The 22,747-nt window shown below is 42.7% G+C and overlaps 1 protein-coding gene across 3 annotated transcripts; it reads left to right on the top strand.

Moving 5' to 3' along the window:
- The first annotated feature begins 190 nt into the window (after positions 1-190).
- Positions 191-22,245, top strand: LOC123514984 (kinesin-like protein KIF23). 3 transcript variants are annotated; one of them, XM_045273286.1, is made up of 17 exons: positions 191-334; positions 2,272-2,431; positions 2,882-3,091; positions 4,419-4,630; positions 5,084-5,251; positions 5,487-5,586; positions 5,781-5,879; positions 6,046-6,184; positions 6,454-6,653; positions 7,385-7,546; positions 15,316-15,481; positions 15,867-16,075; positions 16,509-16,643; positions 17,301-17,495; positions 17,821-17,901; positions 18,795-18,953; positions 19,872-22,245. In XM_045273286.1, exons 1-17 carry the CDS (start codon positions 324-326, stop codon positions 20,049-20,051), a joined length of 2,586 nt encoding a protein of 861 aa, XP_045129221.1. In that variant the 5' UTR covers positions 191-323; the 3' UTR covers positions 20,052-22,245. The 3 variants fall into 3 exon arrangements, with proteins under 3 accessions (XP_045129221.1, XP_045129223.1, XP_045129222.1); XM_045273287.1 differs by lacking the exon at positions 191-334 and adding an exon at positions 836-856; XM_045273288.1 differs by lacking the exon at positions 18,795-18,953.
- The last annotated feature ends 502 nt before the right edge of the window (positions 22,246-22,747 follow it).

The raw sequence follows: 22,747 nt of genomic DNA, 5'->3' as shown, positions 1-22,747 counted from the left end.
TTTTTCAAACATTGTCAAACTAGTGCTATTTACAACCGTCTCTGATCTCGTATTGCATACGAGATCAAAGAATATAAATGTGAGATTATAAAAGCAAAAATATATGAATTACCAAGAAAAAAATATATACCATCATTATACAAAATGCAAAAGAGAAAAATTCTAACAATTCGTGCAGCGAAAGAGGTTATACCCGTTAAAAAGAACAAAATTCCCTCCAATCCCCGTCCAACTGGAACGGCAGGAGGAACGGAGGAAGGAGTCGTCCCCGCCCGCCATTTAAATATAGCCAGAGCGACGAATCTCTTCAAGTTCGTCTCACCATGAAACCAGAGTGAGTACACGGCTTCCATTAACCCTCTTTATTTGCAAGGACCCTAAGCAGCTGTAGAAGTAAGTAAATAGCGAGAAAAGGGAGAAACAAGTGTAATAGCGGATGTGTCTTGGTCAGTTGGTATAGGAAGCCACTAATCTGTGTAAATATTGTTAAGGATTTCGGTTACTTTGTCTTGCGTTATCTTCCCGTCGCCCTTGTGATTACACGTGATAGCTGGAGGTGTGGTGATTAAATAAAAGCCATAATTGAGTACGCAAGAGGGTGAGGGGAAGTGCATATTCAAATAGGGTAACAGTCGGGCGTAACTATCAGTGGTTCTCTTGGTTGTTTATAGTAACGGTGGTTCACTTGTCTAGTTAGCCTTCAAGTGTGTGTGTTTCCGTGTGTTTGATTGTGAGATGTGAGTTTGAATGATGTGTATTGTACTATTGTAGTCATGGTGTCTTAACGAGTGTGAAGATGCCTTGTTCCGGGTGTGTGGCGTTTGGGTGAAGATTGCCCTGTTTATTTAGCCTTCAAGTGTGTGTATTACCGTGTGTTTGATTGTGAGATGTGGGTTTTATTGATGTGTATTGTACTATTGTTGTCATGGTGTCTTAAACGAGTGTGAAGGTGCCTTGCTTCGGGTGTGTGGCGTTTGGGTGAAGATTGATTGGCCTGGGTAACAGTTCATGCCTCGTGTAATGCTTAAAAAAAAAGTTTATTACTTTTTTGTTTGCTTCAAGTTTGTCTGAAGTTTCTTTGTTGAGCCTAAGAAATTTTTAGAGGACTTTAATTTTGTACTGCACACCAGTAATAAATGGAAAATGTATGAATAGCTATATGAAATAGATAAAAAAAAGCCCACCCTTCGGATATTGCTGCAATACAGAGTTCTCTACATAGTGGAATGTCTGTCCATAATCATTGTTGTTATATGTGTGTGCAGTACATACTACCCATGCATTATCTGAAGTCATTTTTAGTATCAAAAGGGAAACAAATATCATTCACTACACATAGTGCTATGTATATCCTATCTTGAGTTACATACTAATACACAGATAGAATTTGGAATTGTACAAAATATGCAAGAAATCCACACGCTGTACTCTTAAGGGGCATAATGCTGTATAAAAGATTTTTCACCATCCATCAGTATGTACTGGATCAGGGGCACTGAACTTTCCAATGGCTGTTATCTCATTGAACTTTTCCCATTGTGCCTCATAATACAAGAGGCCTGTTACAATCTGAACTTTACAATCACCTAACACACACACACACGACTTCCACTCTTCCCTCTTAGCTACTTTATTCTCATTTTCATTGCAAAGCTTGATGTCGCATCTATGTGAGCAACAACCCAACTTGCTCTTATGTTCACACTCTTGAATCTTTTGGCTACAATTACAGTCACTCACAAACTAGATTATTCTGTGCTACATGCCTCTTACTTAACTCCTTTAATTATGAAAATACTTTGGCTACTTAATATCCAAAATGGAGCACATTCTGACATTTTCTGTGGAGATCCTCTTTTTGAAAGACTTAAAGGTTCACCATCAATTTTGGCTTTCCTTTCCCTTCACATAGCAACCTTGTTATTTGCCTTAACTTTGCTATCCTCCTTGACTTAAAGCTCTTAGTGCAACACCTTACTCTGATCCTCTATTTACCACTGTATTGCTATCCTCAGCTGAAAGATTCTTAAACATTTATCACTTCATAAAATAGCTATATATGATTGCCAGTATGGATTCTGTCATGCCTGCTTTTACTGGTGATCTTCATACTTTCCTTATTGAGTCTTAGTTTATTGCTTTTAGGGACTTTGGTGAAACATTTGATATCAGAAGCTTTTGACAGTCCAACACAAAGCTTTGATTCCAAACTACCTGCTTGACACTCCTTCAACAACCCTACTCATAAGTTCTCACCATCACAACCCACAGCCGCACTCCAATGCAGCGCAGGCCCCGCCTTCCACCTAAACCACGCACAGTGGAGAGAAAGGTGGAGCAGGATCCAGTGGAGGTGTTCTGCCGCATCCGTCCTGCGGAAATACCAGGGCAGGAGGAGTGCATTGCAGAGGTGGATAGTCGCACTGTGAAGGTAATTAATGTACTGACAATTTGTGCCTAGTAGTCTTTCTTGTCATTTTCCTTTATGTTAATCTTGTCTTATGCCAAACAAGGAAGATGGCACATGAGAGAACATGTTTTATTGTCAGGATATTTATAAGCCTGGGGAAAATGTACTATACCTCAGCATTTTGACTGGGTCAGGATTTCAATAATCTTTATGATTTATTTTAATCTTTAAAAATTTTCATCCACACTCATTTCCTACAAAGTCGTAGGTTTTATATTCTTGTGCCTTCATTCTATTTTGTTGCCATTACTATGATTTGGATATACATAGGATCAAAGAAAGATTAATGATGATCAAATGTGAGAGGTGTTTGGTTAGATTCAGATGAAAAATTTTCAGGATCAAATGAAATTTACTTAAAGAAAAAATGAGAGTATAATGTATGTATTAATGTGTATTTCTTTTTCACAGCTCACACCACCAAACTCCTCTTTTGCATATCGCAATGGCAGTGCCAAGGAACAGTTATACAAATTTGGGAGAGTTTTCGGTCCTAGTTCCTCCCAGAAGGAACTTTTCTCACGGGTTGCCATGCCCCTCGTGTCAGACCTTGTCAATGGAAGAAATGGCCTCCTGTTTGCTTACGGTGTCACTGGCTCGGGGAAGACTTACACCATGCAGGTTGGTCTTCTATTTTTTATTTATCTTCTAAGTGTTTGCATCTACCCTGTTGTATTGTACAGGCTCTAAGGCAGTGGTTCCCAAACTGGGGGTAAATTACCTCCTGGGGATAATTTAACCATTTTCGGGGTAATGGAGGGTGACAGAAAAAAAGTTATGAATTCTGAAAATCGAGAAAACAATGCAGTACCCGGTATTAGGATTATTGTTAACTTTGTCTTAGCATATAAAGTTGTAAAGTAAACCTATTATAAGTAATATTATAAGTGAAAGGGGTAACATGCTTTATGTGGCATGTTAAATTGGGTAACAAACTGAAAAAGTTTAGGAACCACTGCTCTAAGGTAAAAAAAAATATTGTCATGTCTAGTATACAGTTATATAAATTTCTCTTTAAATTTGCTCACATTAACAGCTGTAACCACCTCACTTAATCTTCCAGACATTAATACTTTAATACAGGAAACTAGATCTTGATGTCACCGAGTCATTTAATCTTTTATATCTCTGCCTTTCCATACAATTTACTTATTTGTACATTATTATCAAGTGTCTCCTTTCTCTTTTTATTTCCAATGTTGTTAATCTCATTTTTTGCAGTTGCTCTGTCAAAGTATTTTTCTTCAATTCTGGTACCATCTGTATTCTTTTTAATTTCCTTGTATTGTTCTTGCTATGTGGAGACCACATGACTGCCCAATATTGACTCATGCGAGTTAAGCTGGCAAAAAACAAGAGAGCTAGTAGAAACAGGTTGCTGGTGCTGATGCATTCCAGCCAGCCTCCTCTATGCATACTTAAATTTGATCATATGGAATCATTCTTGGGGCCGCCGTGGTACACGGCGGCCATGTGTGCTTTGGGATCCTAGAGGTCTCCAAGCGCACGGGTTCGAATCCTGTCCACGATCTGAGTGTAGGTTGGGCTTCCTCACTCGGGGAAACGGTTTCCTAGTGGGTGGGCTTTAAGATAGGAGATACCCTAAAAAGTATCGCCTTTAGCCCATAAATTCCCGTGAAAAGCCCACATGGTGTATATATATATATATATATATATATATATATATATATATATATATATATATATATATATATATATATATATATATATATATATATAAATAAAAAGTCAGTGCTGATTCATCATATGAAAGAAAAAAAAAAAGAATTATCAGTTCACACTTCCATAATTTGTACTACAAATCAGCATTGGTTGCTCACATGAGAAAATCAGCATTCTCGGTGCATGCATATTCCAGTTCTGCATTTTTAGTAGGTAACTATTAGATGTGATTGACATGTTTGAACACATTGCTTCCTTTTTCCAGGGCACACCACAAGATGGGGGCATCATCCGCCGTACCCTAGACGTACTTTTCAACTCAATTCAGGATTACCAGGCAAGCCGCTTTACCTTCCGCCCCGATGGAATGAATGGCTTTGATGCTCAGAGTGAGGTGGAGGCACAGAATGACCGGCGGAAGGCAGCTGCCACACAACGGCTGCGACCCACGGCAGGTGGAAGAACCACCAGGGGGAGGTAGGATAGTTTGGTGTGGAGGCATTTTAGAGATAACATGAGATTGTGTTTAGCATTGTCAAAAAGTTTATTGGCATAGTTATAGTATATACAGTAGTAAAGTTGTGTTATCCTATGCCAATATCTACATGAGTACCTACCTTATTACCCTATTTAAAATGCAAGGTTCTTTAACTGTATTACTTGAACTTCTAACTATGGCAAATGCCTTGAGATGCAACTGAGGTATTGAATTTTTTTCAGTCTTGAATTCTTCATATTTGTATCCTTGTTTTTGCATCCCTCACAAAAAAAATCATGTTTTTTTTTTTTTTTTTTTTTTTTTTTTCCTTTCCTTAGAAGGCACCAGTCAAGGACAATAGTTATAAGAAAAAAGGCCCACTGAATTTCTTTCCCCTTCCTCTCTCCCTCTCTGCCCTTATAGATGACAATTTTGTCCCATGTTTTCTACAGGAAGGATCCCCCAGGCTCCCAAGATAACTCTCAGCGTATTCCTGATACTTCTCGCATTGATAGCATGGACGAAGATAATGTGTATTCAGTATTTGTCTCCTACATTGAAATATACAACAACTATCTGTATGACTTATTAGAAGATCTGCCTGAGACTGGGCCCTCTAGGTGAGTGAGGCCAAGTAACCATGTTTCTTTTTTTTACAGACATAAGTTTCCATATTTGAAAATTAATGTACATGGCTGTTATTGATAATAGTATTTACAGTAGCAATGAAAGGAGAAAGCACTATATAGTTAATCAAAATTAAATGATGGAAAACGGGAAGTTATAATGCTTCTACGAGTACATGCTTGCTTGTGTTTGTCAATAAATCCAGCACACATGTACATTCCCACACAGGGGCCTGCAGACAAAGATCATCCGTGAAGATGCACAGCACAACATGTACGTCCATGCATGCACTGAAGTGGAGGTGAAGAGTCCTGAGGATGGCCTGGAGGTAGGTAGCTATTTTTAACATAAGAAAATAAGGGAAGCTACAGGAACCCATCAGCTCTTCATATGGTAGTCCCTTCTTGAATCATGCCTATCTTATTCCATCTGTCTCATTCATAAAGATATTAACCTTCCTGGTGATTATTCCTGATATTAACATTCTGTACCCATTATGCATTAACCTTGCTGTTGTTTCAGGTGCTGTACCGTGGCCTCAAACGCAGGAAGATTGCCTCAACACGTCTCAACTGTGAGTCATCACGCTCGCACTCCATCTTCACCATCAGGCTGTTACAGGTATGGTGTCTGTGTTTTTTAGTTCATGTTTTTTAAGGCTGTAAGTGACAAAGGAGAATGCTTAAGAGGGAATTTAGGTTAAGATTGAAATGGTCTCCAGAATGGATGGTGTGGCCTAGTGTTATATAATTCATCCACAGTCTTTTAACATTGCCTCCATTTCCAGGCACCCCTTGATGCTCAGGGAGAAGATGTGGTGACAGACAAGAGTGCCATTGTAGTGTCACAGCTATCATTAGTGGATTTGGCTGGCTCAGAGCGGAATTTGCGGACCAAGGCAGCTGGGGACAGGATCAAGGAGGCAGGTAAGTGTGTGTGGGAATGCTTTTTGTGTATTAGTCATTGGAGATAATATTTATGTCCCAGTTCATGCCTTTCATTCCTCTATTTTATTTATTTAGTTAGTTCTTATTTATCTATTAATTTATTATTTATTTATTTATTTACTTCTATTTTTATGTTTTTTATTTCTCCCAATCTGCTGTTTTCTCTTCAGTTTTCTTTCACTGCACACACCTGTTACTCCTTCTGAAATAGCCTGCACAATGTCCTAACACCATTACAATTTTTCCAGGAAATATCAACAACTCACTGATGAACTTGCGAATCTGTATTGAGATCTTACGTGAGAATCAGGAGGCGGGTGGCAACAAGAAGGTGCCTTACCGAGACTCAAAGCTCACCCATTACTTTAAAAACTTCTTTGATGGAGATGGCAAAGTGCGCATGGTTGTGTGTGTCAACCCTAGATCTGATGACTATGATGAGACACTGGTGAGAATTGTTCCTCTCAGTATTAATAACTCAGGCAAAACCAAAGGCTGTTCATATAAATTGCTTTATCTGGACTGACTATGTGTGATATCCATTTGTTGTAGTGTTTTTGTTGCTTATGCTGATCTCCAAAGTATATAGTCATCACTTTTTATATTTTGTTGATTGCTTACTTTTCTGCAACTGCTTCACAGAATTCTCTCTCTCTCTCTCTCTCTCTCTCTCTCTCTCTCTCTCTCTCTCTCTCTCTCTCTCTCTCTCTCTCTCTCTCTCTCTCTCTCTCTCTCTCTCTCTCTTTCAGTAATATAACCATTCCCTTGACTCCACTTGGTGTTATGAATGAGTGTTTGGATAGGGAAAGTTTGATGGTTGCTTACTTGGGATGCTTTCAGTCTTGTCATTTATTATTTTCTTTTTGGTATGAATTTGAGAGAAGAACTTGAATATTATGTTGACCTTATTAATTGATATTTATGATCATATTTATTTTTTTGAGGGTGGCGATTATTATTATATTTCTTGTATTTATTTTGATGTTCTCGGACAGTTTCCTTCCATATAAAGGAATGATATATTAATACTACATCAATAAGAACTAACATCAGCAATAATACATTCCCATCATAAGGGACACAGGAGCATCATTGAGTCTCACTACTGTTCCAGCATTAACAACAGTTTACAGTGATAGAACTAAGATTAATATTACAACTACAACTTCACCCCAACAGACAGTGATGAAGTTTGCTGAGCTTGCATCAGAGGTACAAATCCAAAGGTCACAGCCAGCCCGGCGTGACCTTGGGTTGCCACCAGGCCGCCGCCGTGCCAACCAGCTGTTCAAGGAGGTGCGCAAGAAACTCGAGGATGAAGTGGAGGGTGCCAGTGTGGAGGTAGTGATGCTGAGTTTATCTGATTACTTTCCTTAATTTACATTTATGCTTTCTTATTTTTTAGTACATTGTTACGGTTTTAAACTTACGTCACCCGGCTGCGGTTAGCTGCTACAGCTCACTAGACTGTTATTCTGGCAAAATCGCCAGCTTAGTTACGGTCAGTACAGTGGGGATTATAAAACACTCCACAGAGTCCCCACTACTATGTCTCACAGCCGACGTAACCCTCAGGTTCTTTCAAGGTCGCCAACAGTGTATAATTTCCCCCACTGTAAGGGAATCTCCTCAGCAACTCCTTCTCCTCCTGTACCCAACCAAGTAGAATTTATAAATGGTAGATGTTATGTGTAACAGGGCGAGGCCTTAATACCCCTAGAGAAACCGCCCACAAGGACAATTCCACCCACTTCTCTATGAAGTATTAATGCCTCTCCACCCGCCTTGTCCACAGACTGTGATAACTCACAGACCGGAACAACGCGCGCAGTATATTATATACTATACTATCCTACTACAACAAGTGCTTACTAACACCTGTTAGACTGACATCCCTGGCCTACTACTACTGCAATATATGATGTGTACAGCACATCCGGTGATGTACACACAAGCCCAGACACCACCTACGGGTGACACCAGCTATACACGAGTCCAAATACTCGTCGCAGACAAGTCTGGCGGACGACAACTACGCACTACTGGCCGACATGAAGCCTCTCAGCATTCAATAGTGTGCGTGGCTACTACCACTACAATACAGTTTACTACTGAAACTATACAAAAGATGGTGGGGCACACAGCCACCCAACAAAACACACTGGTGACCACAGCCACCAACAGCAACAACAGGACGAAACAATAACGCGTCCCTCCGCGTCGCCACACCCGAGTGGACGAACGCACAACAGGAAATGCAGCCCCAACCGGCTACACTTTCCTCAGGACAACAAGCCCGTTGTCCTACACAGCCACGGTCTACCCAGTAGCAAGCCAGCTACTCAACAGGAGGGCACAACTCCCAGACCAATGACTAGCGAGTAACAAGAACAGCCCAGCAACACGTGTCTCCACCCTGTGCCAGAAACCAAGAGCGCGTGTCTACCTCCGCTGAAGACTGGCTGGTTACTCTACACAGTATACTACGGATACTACACAACAGATGGTGGGGCACACAGCCGCCCACCAAACACACTGGTGACCACGGCCACCAACAACGACAAACAGGACGAGACAGTAACGTGTCTCTCCGCGTCGCCACACCACGAGGGGACGAACGCAAGACAGGAAATGTAGACCCAACCGGCCACACTCCTTAGGACAACAAGCCCGTTGTCCTACACAGCCATGGTCTACCAAGTAACAAGCCAGCTACTCAACAGGAGGGCACAACTCCCAGACCAATGACTAGCGAGTAACAAGAGAAGCCCAGCAACACGAATCTCCCTAACACTGTGCCAGACCGACGAGAGTGCGTGTCTATCTCCGCTGAAGGCTACCTCTATACTGAGTCCTGCTTGCAACGAGAAGCATGGAGAGGGAGGCGGGCCGTATGCTCAACAGAACAGCCCGAGGGGCCCGCGATGGGTGGCCATAGGCTTCACATATAATAATATAATAAATTAAAGTGGATTAAGACGGTGCCCATCACACGCCCTCCCTTAAAGGAAAAAAATTTTGGAAACAAAACATTTACAAAAAAAAAAAAGGCATGGGACTGATTAAAGGGAATGGCCCCGGGACAGACAATCAGCTACAACATTGTCTGCTCCTTTTATATATCTTACTATGACATTGTACTCCTGGGCTCACTTGGTATGGGGGCCACTTGACAGGCTTTTCGTCCCCAACATTAATATCGTGTTCTATCAACTGTGTCCTGCCCGGGACACTGCTAAACACTGGAGTACTTTCTCAGCCGCCGAAGCAACTCATATTGCTGATCCCCTAAATGGTCAACCTTCTCTTTCAAGAGATGGAGGCTATTCCGTTCCCACTGCCCTGTAGGAACAACAGGTTCAGGCCCAATAACTTCTGGAGCCTCTCCCTCCCGGCAGAAAAATAAAACTGAAGATGCCTCTTGCACGGCAGAACTAAAAGAGCCCTTCTGGCTAGTAGAACGAAAATAGGGCTTCAGCATGTTAACGTGACACAGCTGAGCCCTCTTGCGCCGGTCAGGAGTGACCACCAGGTAGTCGAGGTCACCTACCTTCTTCTCTATAATATAGGGGCCACTATAGCGGGCAGCAAGCGGCTGGCCCTGAAGTGGTAACAGCACAAGCACTTCATCTCCAGGGGCAAAACTCCGATACTCGGCCCTTCGGTCATAATACCCCTTCATACTCTGCTGGGCCTTACACAGGTGGGCCTGCGCCACCTCTAATGCCTTGGCTAATCTTTCTCGACTGCTCATGAGGCTCTTAAGCAGTGAGACAGGGCGCTCAGGCGACGGCTGACACCAAGCCTCCCGAACTACGTCGAGCGGTCCACGCACTCGGTGTCCAAACACTAGCTGATTGGGTGAGAAACCCAAGGACTCAGTGGGCGCTTCTCTCACCGCAAATAAGACACCCTCGTCCCAATCCTTATCTCTCTCCATGCAGAAACTCTTGAGCATGGTTTTGAGAGTTTGATGATGTCTCTCCAGGGCTCCCTGAGACTGTGGATGATAAGCACTGGACACAATATGCTTGATCCCCCACGCAGTCATCGTATCCTTAAACAACTTTGAAGTAAAATTGGTCCCTTGATCGGACTGCAGCTCTGCTGGCAATCCAAAGTGTGTAAAGAAGGTTAACAATGCCTTCAGCACCACCTTAGAGTGAGTGCTTCTCAGGGGAATTGCTTCAGGGTGCCGCGTGGTAACATCCATTATGGTCAACAAATACTTGTGACCAGCCCTGGTAGTAGGCAGAGGACCTACTATATTAATCAAAACCCCTGATTAGGCTTGCCCACCACTTGACAAGTGTGGCAGCACTTAAGAATCATGGCTACTTCTCCAGACATGCTGGGCCACCAAAAATTGCGACGCAGGCGAGCAACGGTCTTTCGGATGCCCAGGTGTCCAGCCATGGGCCCCTCATGTGCCAACAGCACAAGTGCCTCACGCAGCTTCTGCGGCACAACTACTTGCAATAACTCACCACCGTCACTCTCCTGCCATCTACGACACAACACCCCTTGATGCAAGACAAACTCCTCCCTGCCCTCCCTCACTTCCCTCACCCACTCGAGCAAAGAAGGAGGCCAACGCCGGGTCCTCCTGCTGCCTACGAATGAGCTCTGCAGGCTCTAGCTGGGTAAGAGAAAGGGGGACTATAGGGTCATGGGGTTGAGGCAACGCTGCAACCCTACGTCCCACACGGCATCGAGGACGGAGAGCTGGCCCAGGCTGCTCCGCTCCTGCCATGTGATCCGGTGAGTCCTCAGAAGGATCATCACCACCAGCCAGGCAGTCACCAGGCAAGGGAACAGCTCGCTCCCTGCCTCCACGATGCTCCACAGGGGAGAAACCTCCAACTCCCCGCAGAACTGGAAGTCTCCCCACCCTGGGCGCCAACTTCCAACAAACTGCCTGACTTATCATGCTGGGGCCTGTGCTGAACATCAGAGCCCTCAGCCTCCACACCAGGAAGCAACTCAGCACGAGTGCTCCCTCCGGAGTGCTCTGCAGAGTGAGGATAACCATCAAACAACTCAGCTACACCCAACACTCCGTCCTCACTCTCAGCAACAACTCCCAAAGCCGAGTCCGGTGCATTAACAAGTGACTCTACGCCGTCACCGTCAGCCTCTACACCAGAACTCAATGGTGAGCCCAACACTGGCTCCACCACATCAGCACTGTTACTCCCATCTGGAGTCAATCCCACCTGGCTGCTAGCAACCTCCTGGGTAGTAACAGGCTCTCTCTCAGCCCAGCGGGCCTGAGAGCGGTAACAACATTTACAGAGTCTTGCACCACTGGCCCAGACTCTTCAGCAACCTCATCCTCATCAGAGGTTGGGATCCATACACGACCACCAGCCAAATCATTCCCAAGCAGGAAGTCCACTCCTGCGACTGGCAGTTCGTCTGCCACTGACTGCGCCGTAGCAGTGACAAGAGGACATGACAGCGTCACCTCAGCCGTCACGAACTCCTCCACAGTGTTAAGTCCACGACACAACACTGCCTTGCTAGATGTCACCTTCTTCCCAGTGACATTTCGGCACACTGACTGCTGTGCTCCCGTATCACGCAGTACAGTGATGGGATACTTTGTGCCATCAATCTCAACAGTGCCTCCACACAGGAAAGGACGGCACCAGTCAAGCTCACTATCCTTAACAACAGCGGGCGAGGCAACAGGGGGAGGGACAGGTGGGCCAACCTGCTCTCTCTCCTCCAAACACAACTCAGGCACACGCCGTGCCTTCTCACTTCTAAAGCCTGAAGGAGCAGTCAACTCATCACCACAAACTTTATCTGGCCACACCAACAAGGCAACTGGTTTCTGCGAGGACTTTGGAGTTTCAGCTGTTACTAATTTTGGGCAATTGAACTTAAAATGCCCTTTCCCTCGGCAGTGATAGCACGTAGGCTGGGAATCATACTTGGGCGTTCTAGGGGCCGCCTTCCCGCCGTCCGTCCTTCGCAGAAAAAGGAGGGGTGGGGGCCTGGGGCTTTCCCAAACCCATCTTACTGCCGAATCCAGTATATCGCCTAAAGTGGCCTGGAGAGCCCGAGGAAGAACTGCCACCACTCCCTGGGCCTCCCTTAGGACCACCTTCCTTACGACTCCAACTCCCAGGCTGCTGCACAGGACGGTGGGCCAACACATAATCATCAGCCCATGTAGCAGCCTCCTTCAAGGTCCTAAACCTCTTCTCCCTCAACAGAGGTACCAGCTCCTTATCAGCAATATCAATGAACTGCTCCATAACTACTAACTCCTTCAAAGCCTCGAGAGAGTCAACACCCTCGCTAGCAACCCATCTCTCAAACACTTGCTCCAGTGAACGAGCACACTCGAGGTAGGAGTCACTTGCTCGCTTCCTCTTTCCTCTGAATTGCAAGCGATAGGCTTCTGGTCGCAGCTCATATGCCCGCAAAATGTCAGCCTTAAACTCCTCATAATCATCCAGATCATCAGCTGACATTTTATCATAAACTTCCAAGGCTTTTCCCTTAAGTTTATTCGCGACTAAGCCTACCCATCTCTCTCGAGACCAAGCAAACTCCTTGGCTTTCCTCTCGAAGCGGACAAACCATTCAGCCACCTTAGCCTCATCAAATTCGGGGACTAGCTGGAGACTTTGAACTAATGTACGCTCAACACTGTTCTCCTCCTCCTCCTACACTACCAACAACTCCAGGCGTACTTATTGCATGGCGAGTTCTCTCCCACTCCAACTCTCTATCTTTATCTGCCCTTTCTCTCTCCATCTCTCTAGCCTCCTTCTCTGCTGCTAGTCTGTTTAACTCTTGTCTCTCTTCCACCTCTCTAGCCTCCTGCTCTGCTGCTAGTCTCTGAAGTTCTCGTCTTTCTTCCGCTTCTCTAGCCCCTCTTCCGCCTCTCTAGCCTCTTGCTCTGCTGCTAGTCTGTTTGACTCTCGTCTCTCTTCCGCAGCTAATCTCTTCAACTCTCGCCTCTCTTCTGCTTCTATCTCCATTTTCCTAATTTCCAGCTTCAATCGCAGTTCCTCCAGTCTGGCAGCTGACTGGACACTATCAACAATACTGCTTGCTGGACTAGATCGTCGGGAGCCTTCCTGCTTCCGATACTTCTGCCAGGGCTAATATATCCCACATCACCTTCACTGGGACCGCCACGTGCGTTATCATGACACGTAGTAAATGCGTCCTCACTGACCCCACGCGCGGCCACCGACTCATCATACCCACGTGGTGAGTCTCGCCGGCTCACACTCGCATCCTCACCCTCCACTGGTGGGGTGAAAAGACCAGTAACTCTCTCCATGGTGCTCACAGGACTCGTTCTCACAAACAATAAAATAATATAAGTAATAATACCCCACACAATAACACTACACACTATAAAGCACTTGGTTTATCCTGGCGAGGTCGCCACTGTTACGGTTTACGTACGTCGTCACCGGCTGCGGTTAGCTGCTACAGCTCACTAGACTGTTATTCTGGCAAAATCGCCAACTTTGTTACGGTCAGTACAGTGGGGATTATAAAACACTCCACAGAGTCCCCACTACTATAACTCACAGCCGACGTAACCCTCAGGTTCTTTCAAGGTCGCCAACAGTGTATAATTTCCCCACTGTAAGGGAATCTCCTCAGCAACTCCTTCTCCTCCTGTACCCAACCAAGTAGAATTTATAAATGGTAGATGTTATGTGTAACAGGGCGAGGCCTTAATACCCCTAGAGAAACCGCCCACAAGGACAATTCCACCCACTTCTCTATGAAGTATTAATGCCTCTCCACCGCCTTGTCCACAGACTGTGATAACTCACAGACCGGAACAACGCAGTATATATATATACTATACTATCCTACTACAACAAGTGCTTACTAACACCTGTTAGACTGACATCCCTGGCCTACTACTACTGCAATATATGATGTGTACAGCACATCCGGTGATGTACACACAAGCCCAGACACCACCTACGGGTGACACCAGCTATACACGAGTCCAAATACTCGTCGCAGACAAGTCTGGCGGACGACAACTACGCACTACTGGCCGACATGAAGCCTCTCAGCATTCAATAGTGTGCGTGGCTACTACCACTACAATACAGTTTACTACTGAAACTATACAAAAGATGGTGGGGCACACAGCCACCCAACAAAACACACTGGTGACCACAGCCACCAACAGCAACAACGGATGAAACAATAACGCGTCCCTCCGCGTCGCCACACCCGAGTGGACGAACGCACAACAGGAAATGCAGCCCCAACCGGCTACACTTTCCTCAGGACAACAAGCCCGTTGTCCTACACAGCCACGGTCTACCCAGTAGCAAGCCAGCTACTCAACAGGAGGGCACAACTCCCAGACCAATGACTAGCGAGTAACAAGAACAGCCCAGCAACACGTGTCTCCACCCTGTGCCAGAAACCAAGAGCGCACGTGTCTACCTCCGCTGAAGACTGGCTGGTTACTCTACACAGTATACTACGGATACTACACAACAGATGGTGGGGCACACAGCTGCCCACCAAATGCACTGGTGACCACGGCCACCTACAAACAAACAATCAGACAAGACAGTAACATGTCTCTCCGCGTCGCCACACCACGAGGGGACGAACACAAGACCCAACCGGCCACACTCCTTAGGACAACAAGCCCGTTGTCCTACACAGCCATGGTCTACTGAGTAACAAGCCAGCTACTCAACAGGAGGGCACAACTCCCAGACCAATGACTAGCGAGTAACAAGAGAAGCCCAGCAACACGAATCTCCCTAACACTGTGCCAGACCGACGAGAGTGCGTGTCTATCTCCGCTGAAGGCTACCTCTGTACTGAGTCCTGCTTGCAACGAGAAGCATGGACAGAACAGCCCGAGGGGCCCGCGATGGGTGGCCATAGGCTTCACATATAATAATATAATAAATTAAAGGGGATTAAGACGGTGCCTATCACAACATGTATGTGTATTATCTGTTGACTGATTTTTTCAGTGCTGTGTCTAAGCACTAGTGCATATTTTCCTATATTTATACTTGTATACTTTCACTTTTTGGTCATTTTCTGAATGAGTGATTTTATTCTCATTTTCCTTCTTACCATCACAGGCTCTGGAAGTTGACCTTGCTCCAATCTACTCACTGGCTCCTGACTGGCCTGTCCTTACCTCCTCTACCCCTGGAGGATTGGAGGAGGTGATCACTCGCCTCAAGGCTCACCTCAGGAAGAGATTGCAGAGCAGGGAACGTCTGGAAAAGAATTTCTGGGGGACTGGTGAGTGTGAAGCTAGAGAGAGAGGGAGAGAGAGATAATAGTGATGGTTAGGAAGAGGAAGAAATAAGAATGGAACGATTGAGGAGGACTGGTTTGGGTATAACTGGCTAAAGGAAGGATGAAGAATTGACTAGTAAGCCATGGAATACTGTAGACACGATTGTGGAGCATGGTGGAGAAACATGAGATCATTCAGTTTATTTCTACATTTTGTGTTCCCTACTTTCCTATCATTCAGATTTTTTTTATATTTCACTATTTTTATTTATTTATTTTTTTTTTTTTTTAGTTTGTTACTTCCTACAGTTTTCTTCCTTATGCTGTCTCCTGAGCTTTTCTTGTTTCTTTCCTTTCATTGGTTTCATGGAACTTTTCTTTCCTACAGTGGCTGCAATGAGGTCAGGCATTGCAGAAATGGAGAAAGAGAACCTAGTCATGAAAAAGGAGTTAATGAGCATGAAGGCACTTTACTCTGATGCGATGGGGCGAGTGCGCAGTCTTGAGAGTCTCCTTCACAATGCTGAATCTGCCAATGAGTCACTCCAGAGGAAGTTAGAGGACCAAGCTTTCTTGAGGGATGAGTGTGAAGCAGTGGTAAGTATGTGTGTGTGTGTGTGTGTGTGTGTGTAGGTTGTGGCATCCTTACCTGGCTGCTGTTGTATTAGCCTGCTTGTAGCTAAATCATTTATTGCTCTATTTCTATTTTTGTACAATGTGTACTAAGTGCTGTTTGCAATGTATTTGTCCAGTTTAGTCTTCATTTGTTGTAATTCTCTTACGAACAAGAATCTTCGAAGTTCATGTACGTATACATGCATATTTATGTTGAAAGGTTATCTAGATTGTTATATTATTTTGTTTTTCAAAGTTTACTTCATATTTTGTTTAGTAAGGCTTTATGTGTGCAATTTTGATATGCCTGGTAACCAATACTGAGTGAGTAAAGTAATAGATTGGGACTGACTGAATACAAAACTGTATAACTTAATGGCTGGCATGTTCTTTCACTTCCTTTAATCATCCACAGAAAGAAGAGAGGGACATGGCCAAGGTACAAAGCCAGATTGAAAAACAGAGGATGAGAGCAAAACTGAGAACAAAGCTGGAACAGGAAAAGATGAAACTCAAATCCACCCTCAACAATGAAATAAATAATCAAAAGGTAAGAGAGAGAGAGAGCGGGAGGGGCTGAATAGAAAAAAATAAAAGGTTACAAAGTTTTTTTTGTCTATCATACTAACTACTTTCTTCATTGAATGTTGAGGGTCAGCATCAGAAGTGTGTTCCACACACATGTGACCATTTAAGTGTTCAGTGTATATGTATTGAAATGGATGAAGAAACAAGAGAGTGAGGGAGATGTCAGATTAACTTTCAAAGATTATTATGTGTTACTTAAGAGATAGATGAAGTAAAAGAATACATGAGTGAAAGAGGTACTAGCAGAGGTGGAGTACCTACTTTAACCAGCATGATGGGAGTATTCAGGATAAGGAGAGATTGGGGCTCTTCTGCTATGGCCATTGCCTTACAGGATGTTCATGGAAAGAGGGACAGACATCAGAGCCAAAAGAACAACTTGAGTTTATTAGATATCCACTTCTGCCATGTTTTGAGATAAGTTCCATAATTTGTCTAGAAGCTACTTAATCTCTGCTAGGTGAATAGATTGTAGCATGAAAGGAAGCAACCCATACTGTCTGCAATTTATTGAAGATCTGAACACCAGAATTCTCGTTTGTGACTTGTGTAATAAATGTTCAATGTAGAGAATGAAAGACAATGAAGATAATATTGCTAACTTGGTTTTCTCTCTCAGTCCAAAATCTACCAGAGTCAAGTGAAGGCCCTACAACAGGCCCTCTTTAGTGACAAACAGACCATTCCCACCACTCCTCTTCAGCCTTCCACCACTTCCTCCTCTGACACTGACCTCACTGCCATTCCTGGGAAGACCCCCATCAAAGCCTCCACTTCTGACCCAAAACTCAACATGACCCCAGCATCTCACAGGGTAATTATTAAAGACCACAGTGTGTCATTGTTGTTCAAAATTTTCTTTCTTTATTTTTTTCTGTTAATGAGTAGTCTCCAACACTTCTGTATTTATTTTTTGTGGAGTTTCACTGACATGAGAATTAATGATGTATAGTAGGCTTTTGGTTTATTAAAAATTTGATTTATTGGAAGGTAGCTAGCAGAACCACAAAACATTAAACTCATCGATGTGACAGGATGGTAGTAATGCAATAAATTAAAGATATAATTAGAAAGCAATTCCTGTTATTAGTTATAACTGTTTCCTGCTATTCCGTGCTTAGTAGTTATTGGTATTTCAGACACCAGCAGTTGTTAACTTGCGGCACAGACGTTCTCGATCACAAGGATCTGATGTATGGATTGACCATCGGCCCACTCAGGTATGTACTCATTCCTGTATTTCATGTATGTGGGGTTTGTCCTAAAGTTGTAGCATATATACTTGTTTTGGGAAATTAGACTTGATTCTTTATACATGATATTGTTTTGTGTGTGGCATACTTGTTTGTACAGCTCAAATGTCATGATCTATTTGTGTATATACCAGGGTGGCATCCCCCACAAAAATTGGTAGCTTAGGTAAGAGTCACACTTAAATGTTCCCTCATACTTTAACTTCTAAGGCTTTATGGGAGGAGGGAGTGGTACTTGGTAACCACACCTTGTGTTTTGTGTAGTTGTTATAAGCTGAATTAAGATTTGTTGATATTTGCTGAATAGATGCACTAGAGGCCCAGATTCAGAGCAGATTGAGGTCGCTGGTAGAAAAATTTAAAAGGCTGATGTGTAAACGAAGATAGGAAAATAAGCAAATAAGAATAAAGTGCAGAAGGGTGCAAGAGGTTGAATGTAACTTTAAATGGTAAGTTGAAAGAAAGAGGACAAGGAGAAATGAATGATTTAGGTTGCTTGGAATTAATGTATGGGCAAGGTTGTCTGAGGGTATAGTAGTAATGGTTGCATTATATAGGGTTGAAATATGGAATAATGGAGCTGAATAACTATTTCCATTACATATTGATTTTTAATTTTCACTAATACACGGTGCTGTTGGGGCTTCATGTATGTTGTTTGCTTGGACACCTCTGTTTTAAGGTCGTTGGGCATGTAATGTTGGTTTGGGTTTATTACTCTTCCTTTAAATGTGTTTGTAGGGATAGTTTGCAGGATACATTTTCAGTTGTGGCACTTTATTCTTCCCCACACACACCACTTCACTTCACTTCACTCCCCATCCACCCACACCACACTACACCACACCACAAACATACAGGAGGTTCCCACAGGAACAATCCTCCAGCCCAATCTTCATCGTCGCAAATCAGTCACCAAGTTGAAGTCTGGTGATTTTACTGACCCTCGTACCACAAACTACTGCTTGACGACTCAAGAACAGGACTCACAAGGAGAACTGGAGACTAAACTGTTCAAGGTAGTAGTGGAAGAGGTAGAGGTTGTATTAAAAGGTAGAAAAGAAGCATGACTAAAGATATGTAGTTGTATGTTGAATGAGGAACAGAGTTATAAGAGTAAGAGAATAAGTAACAAAAAAAAGGGATAATGAGGGAAACATTTCTATAAAAGTGCAATTGAAAAATGTTAGTAATAGCTGAGTGCTTGATAAACCAAGGAAATACTTGGGTAGGAAGAGGTGGAGGTGGTTTTGTGGCCAACCTTTAAGGAATGCTAGTGGAGGAAACAATGCATTATAGGTAAAAGGAAAGCAAAACTACTGTGTATAAGGTGTGTTTCATTGTCTGAATTTTGTGGGTGTAAATTTCACACTTTCTGTCCAGTGTGCACTAATTCTCTCTTAATTCAAGGGAGATGGACCCATTTTGTTTTATATTAATTTTGTGGATGTTATCACTAATGGACATGATAAATTGGGATCAGCTTATCACTTTTATCATCTAAGAGGACTGACCAAGCTGAAAATCTGAATATTATTAAAAATGCAAAAATAATCTCATGGCATCTTTAGGTCTGTCCTACTATCATTGATAAATGTAACTCACCTAAAGGAATTGTAATGCTCATAAAAATGTTGCTTTATTTTGTAAATAACATAAATTAAACATTTTATACATGTAAATATGAATTCTACATCATGAAAAGAGAATTATCTTGTTTTCAAGCAATTCTTTTAATTATTCGCCATTTGTTTGCTTGCCTGTAAACACTATATGTGCATGGCTTATGTCACACCACACTAAGTATATTGCTTCATGGCTTTAATTGTCTGCTAGATAATCTAAATTTATTTTTGCTGATGTAAACATTTGTAGCAGTGCTATACTATTGCTCTTACCTATCATTTTCTTCACCATTGATTGCTTGTTTCCCACAGGGTGAAGTCCTACCTACTGCTGGTGGTGGAGCACAAGTTGTTCTCAGAGATGTTGAAATTTTACACCAACGTGATCCTCTTCAGCATCAGTCCACCCCGAACCGTAAGCGTTCCTCCACTGAAGGAACTCCATTGCAGGACAGAGGTGTTTGGAGCTCACAAAAGAGACCAAGGGTGTAAGAATTTGGGGAGATGAACTTGTGTATTCTGGTGTACGAGTACTCTTATTGCTTTTAGTGAGTATACGTATTGCCTCTCCCTTCTCTTCTAACACTATACTCACCTATCATTTAACATTATTATTATTCACTCATACAAAGTACATACAGAATTTTTTGGCAAGCACAAACTTACAAAGATCCATTTTCTGTAAGAGGAAAGGAATAAATATCAAATATTAGTCTAATTAGTTATTAATCACACAAGAGGTTGATGCTTGTCAAAATTTTCATTTAAAATTATTTTTAAATTTATAATGATTTTATATGCAAACATGTTTTTAGTGAAGCTTAAGGAAATTCCTTTTAATGATGATCTGTAAACTACATGTAACAGGGACTTGTGAGGTTTTATTGGGGTAAATATGATACCCACAAAGTCATGGCTGGGGCCAACATCAGTTCTTATTATGAAGTGGTTGAGATTCAATACTACCTTTTTAAGAAGGCAAGATGCTGATGCTTTGTAACACTAATTGACATCCTTTTACACTTCAATAGTGTGTGACATCACCTCAGCTGATATATAGAGGGGGTGGTCTGTCTGGTGTGCTGGTACACTACACTCTATATTAGCTGAGCAGGTAACTGTGGTGACTTGCACTCTGGTGTCTGCTCAAGAAAGGGTAAGAGGTTGCCAGTTAGTGTTTTGAAAGCATAAAAACATCTTCCCTTCTTGGAAAAAATGACATCAATACTGTGTGGCATCTAGAATGCACAAACTGTACAATAAAAAATGTTAAAATAGTTTTTTTTTAGCTATGGGGTAAAATTTGAGTATGGTGGGGTTAGTGATACAACAGCTGTGCCAGGTAGGTATCTTATGTTGTAGAAACACCATGTCATACTCAATCTTCTTTCTGTAAGTGTGTTGCATTTTCAACAGCTTTTTTCCTGTTAAAATGTATTCACTGTCACCATCTTTGTATGAAATTTCGAACAGCTGATTTTCTACTAACCTTCTTCCTGCCCAGGCAGGAAGAAGGTACCTTGGTGTAAATGTTCATCAGTAAATCACATGTCTGTCATTACAGTTTATTTCATTACAGGATACTGTATTACCTCAAAACTTGTAGAAATGATAATACATTGGTGTAATTATCCAATGGTGAAATTGTGAGTTTCACAGTTCATTTCTACAAGTTTTGCAGTATTGCAGTAGTATCCTATGAGACAAGCAGTATTGCTCTATGTGTGATTTACTGATAAATATAAAATGTAATGGATGTAATTATTGTCAAATAGAATAACAGACTGGAACACTTGCCTGTCTTGAAATTTCATGCCAAGACAGTGAAAGTGAATACATTTAGACTGAACTACATGATTTTGATGGAAAAAGCTATTGAAAATGCCAGACACTTACAGATGTAGTAAGGCACATGACAGCCACCCTGCCCAGCCATTGTATGTCACTCTACCACAACCAAATAGCTAAACAAAGCCTTAAAATGCTTATGTACATAGATGCTTATGTACATAGAAAGAACATTTTTTTACTTACAATTACTTTCACCTCTAGCAGTATCCACATAAACTTGTGCTGTGTCCTGTATCTTTTCTGGCAGTTTAAATATGATTAGATAGCAATACCAACCCTGTTGACAAAGCTGTTACCTATGCTTTCTTCTAAAATTGTATTTCATCTAGAGGCCAAAAAATTGCCTGTTTGTAGGATCTAAATTGAATCCTGTAAATTCACACACACTCAGTCTTTCAATTGCTGGAAATTGGAACACCAATGGGCTGTTGCATTCAGCATGCCTTGGCTCTATCAAGACACTTTCAGTAGCACCTTTTGCTCGAGGTATAACCAAGAATCACTAGCAGCCACTTGATGAACCTGAAGAATTTGGTGATTACTAGAATTCCTAGGATCAGGCTGTGAAACTTTACCTGTAATAGTCAGGAAACTGTCATTTTGTTAAATTTTGAATTCTTTGGATTCATCAGGCTCCTTAATAACTGGGTGTTCTAGAACAGGACTTTCAGAAGTTGTTTCCATCAATAATAGGACTAAAAGGCCAAGTATGTGGAGTAGTACAGGGCATAATGAATGAAATTTACATCTATTTCCATAGGATGCTTGGAGAATAGCTACTTAGGAGTTTCCTGTATTGCCTAGGCATATATAAGAAATAAATATAAAAAAATTACAATGCACTTTTAGTGTGGTCTTTAACCCCTTCACTACGGTGATGCATATGTGGGCGTCATGAAGCCCCTGTAGCAAATATGGTGACGCCTACGTAGACGTCATTTCTTTTCTGAGCTTTCTTCAGTTCAGTTGTCCCGTATAGTGTGTTGGATACCAACTACACACGCCGTATGCTGTCCTTGAAATCCTAGTGCTCCTCCCACCATCCTTGTCTCCACCAATCACTAAAGATAAGCTACATGCGTCCCGCCTTGTGTCTAAAATTACCCAATGGCATAGACTGTTCCCATCTCTCTCTCTCTCTCTCTCTCTCTCTCTCTCTCTCTCTCTCTCTCTCTCTCTCTCTCTCTCTCTCCATTCCCTTCCTCCCCATCTCCCTTTCCTCCCTCCCCCTCTCCCTCTTGAAAGATAAGTTACATGCGTCCCGCCTTGTAACATTCGTGAAAAACACACACACACACACACACACGGCCCAGTAGCTCAGTGGTTAGAGCGCTGGT

The sequence above is a fragment of the Portunus trituberculatus genome, chromosome 38, assembly GCF_017591435.1.
Source record: "Portunus trituberculatus isolate SZX2019 chromosome 38, ASM1759143v1, whole genome shotgun sequence".
Lineage (NCBI taxonomy): Eukaryota > Metazoa > Arthropoda > Malacostraca > Decapoda > Portunidae > Portunus > Portunus trituberculatus.
Note: the sequence above shows the minus strand (reverse complement) of the source record. Positions and strands in the feature narration are given on the sequence as shown.

What these genes read in the sequence shown, in the direction of transcription:
- LOC123514984 (XM_045273286.1), top strand. An exon ending in TGGATAGTCGCACTGTGAAG is followed by an intron (nt 2,432 to 2,881) that starts GTAATTAATGTA and finishes TCTTTTTCACAG; the next exon opens with CTCACACCACCAAACTCCTC. An exon ending in ATGAAATAAATAATCAAAAG is followed by an intron (nt 16,644 to 17,300) that starts GTAAGAGAGAGA and finishes TTTCTCTCTCAG; the next exon opens with TCCAAAATCTACCAGAGTCA.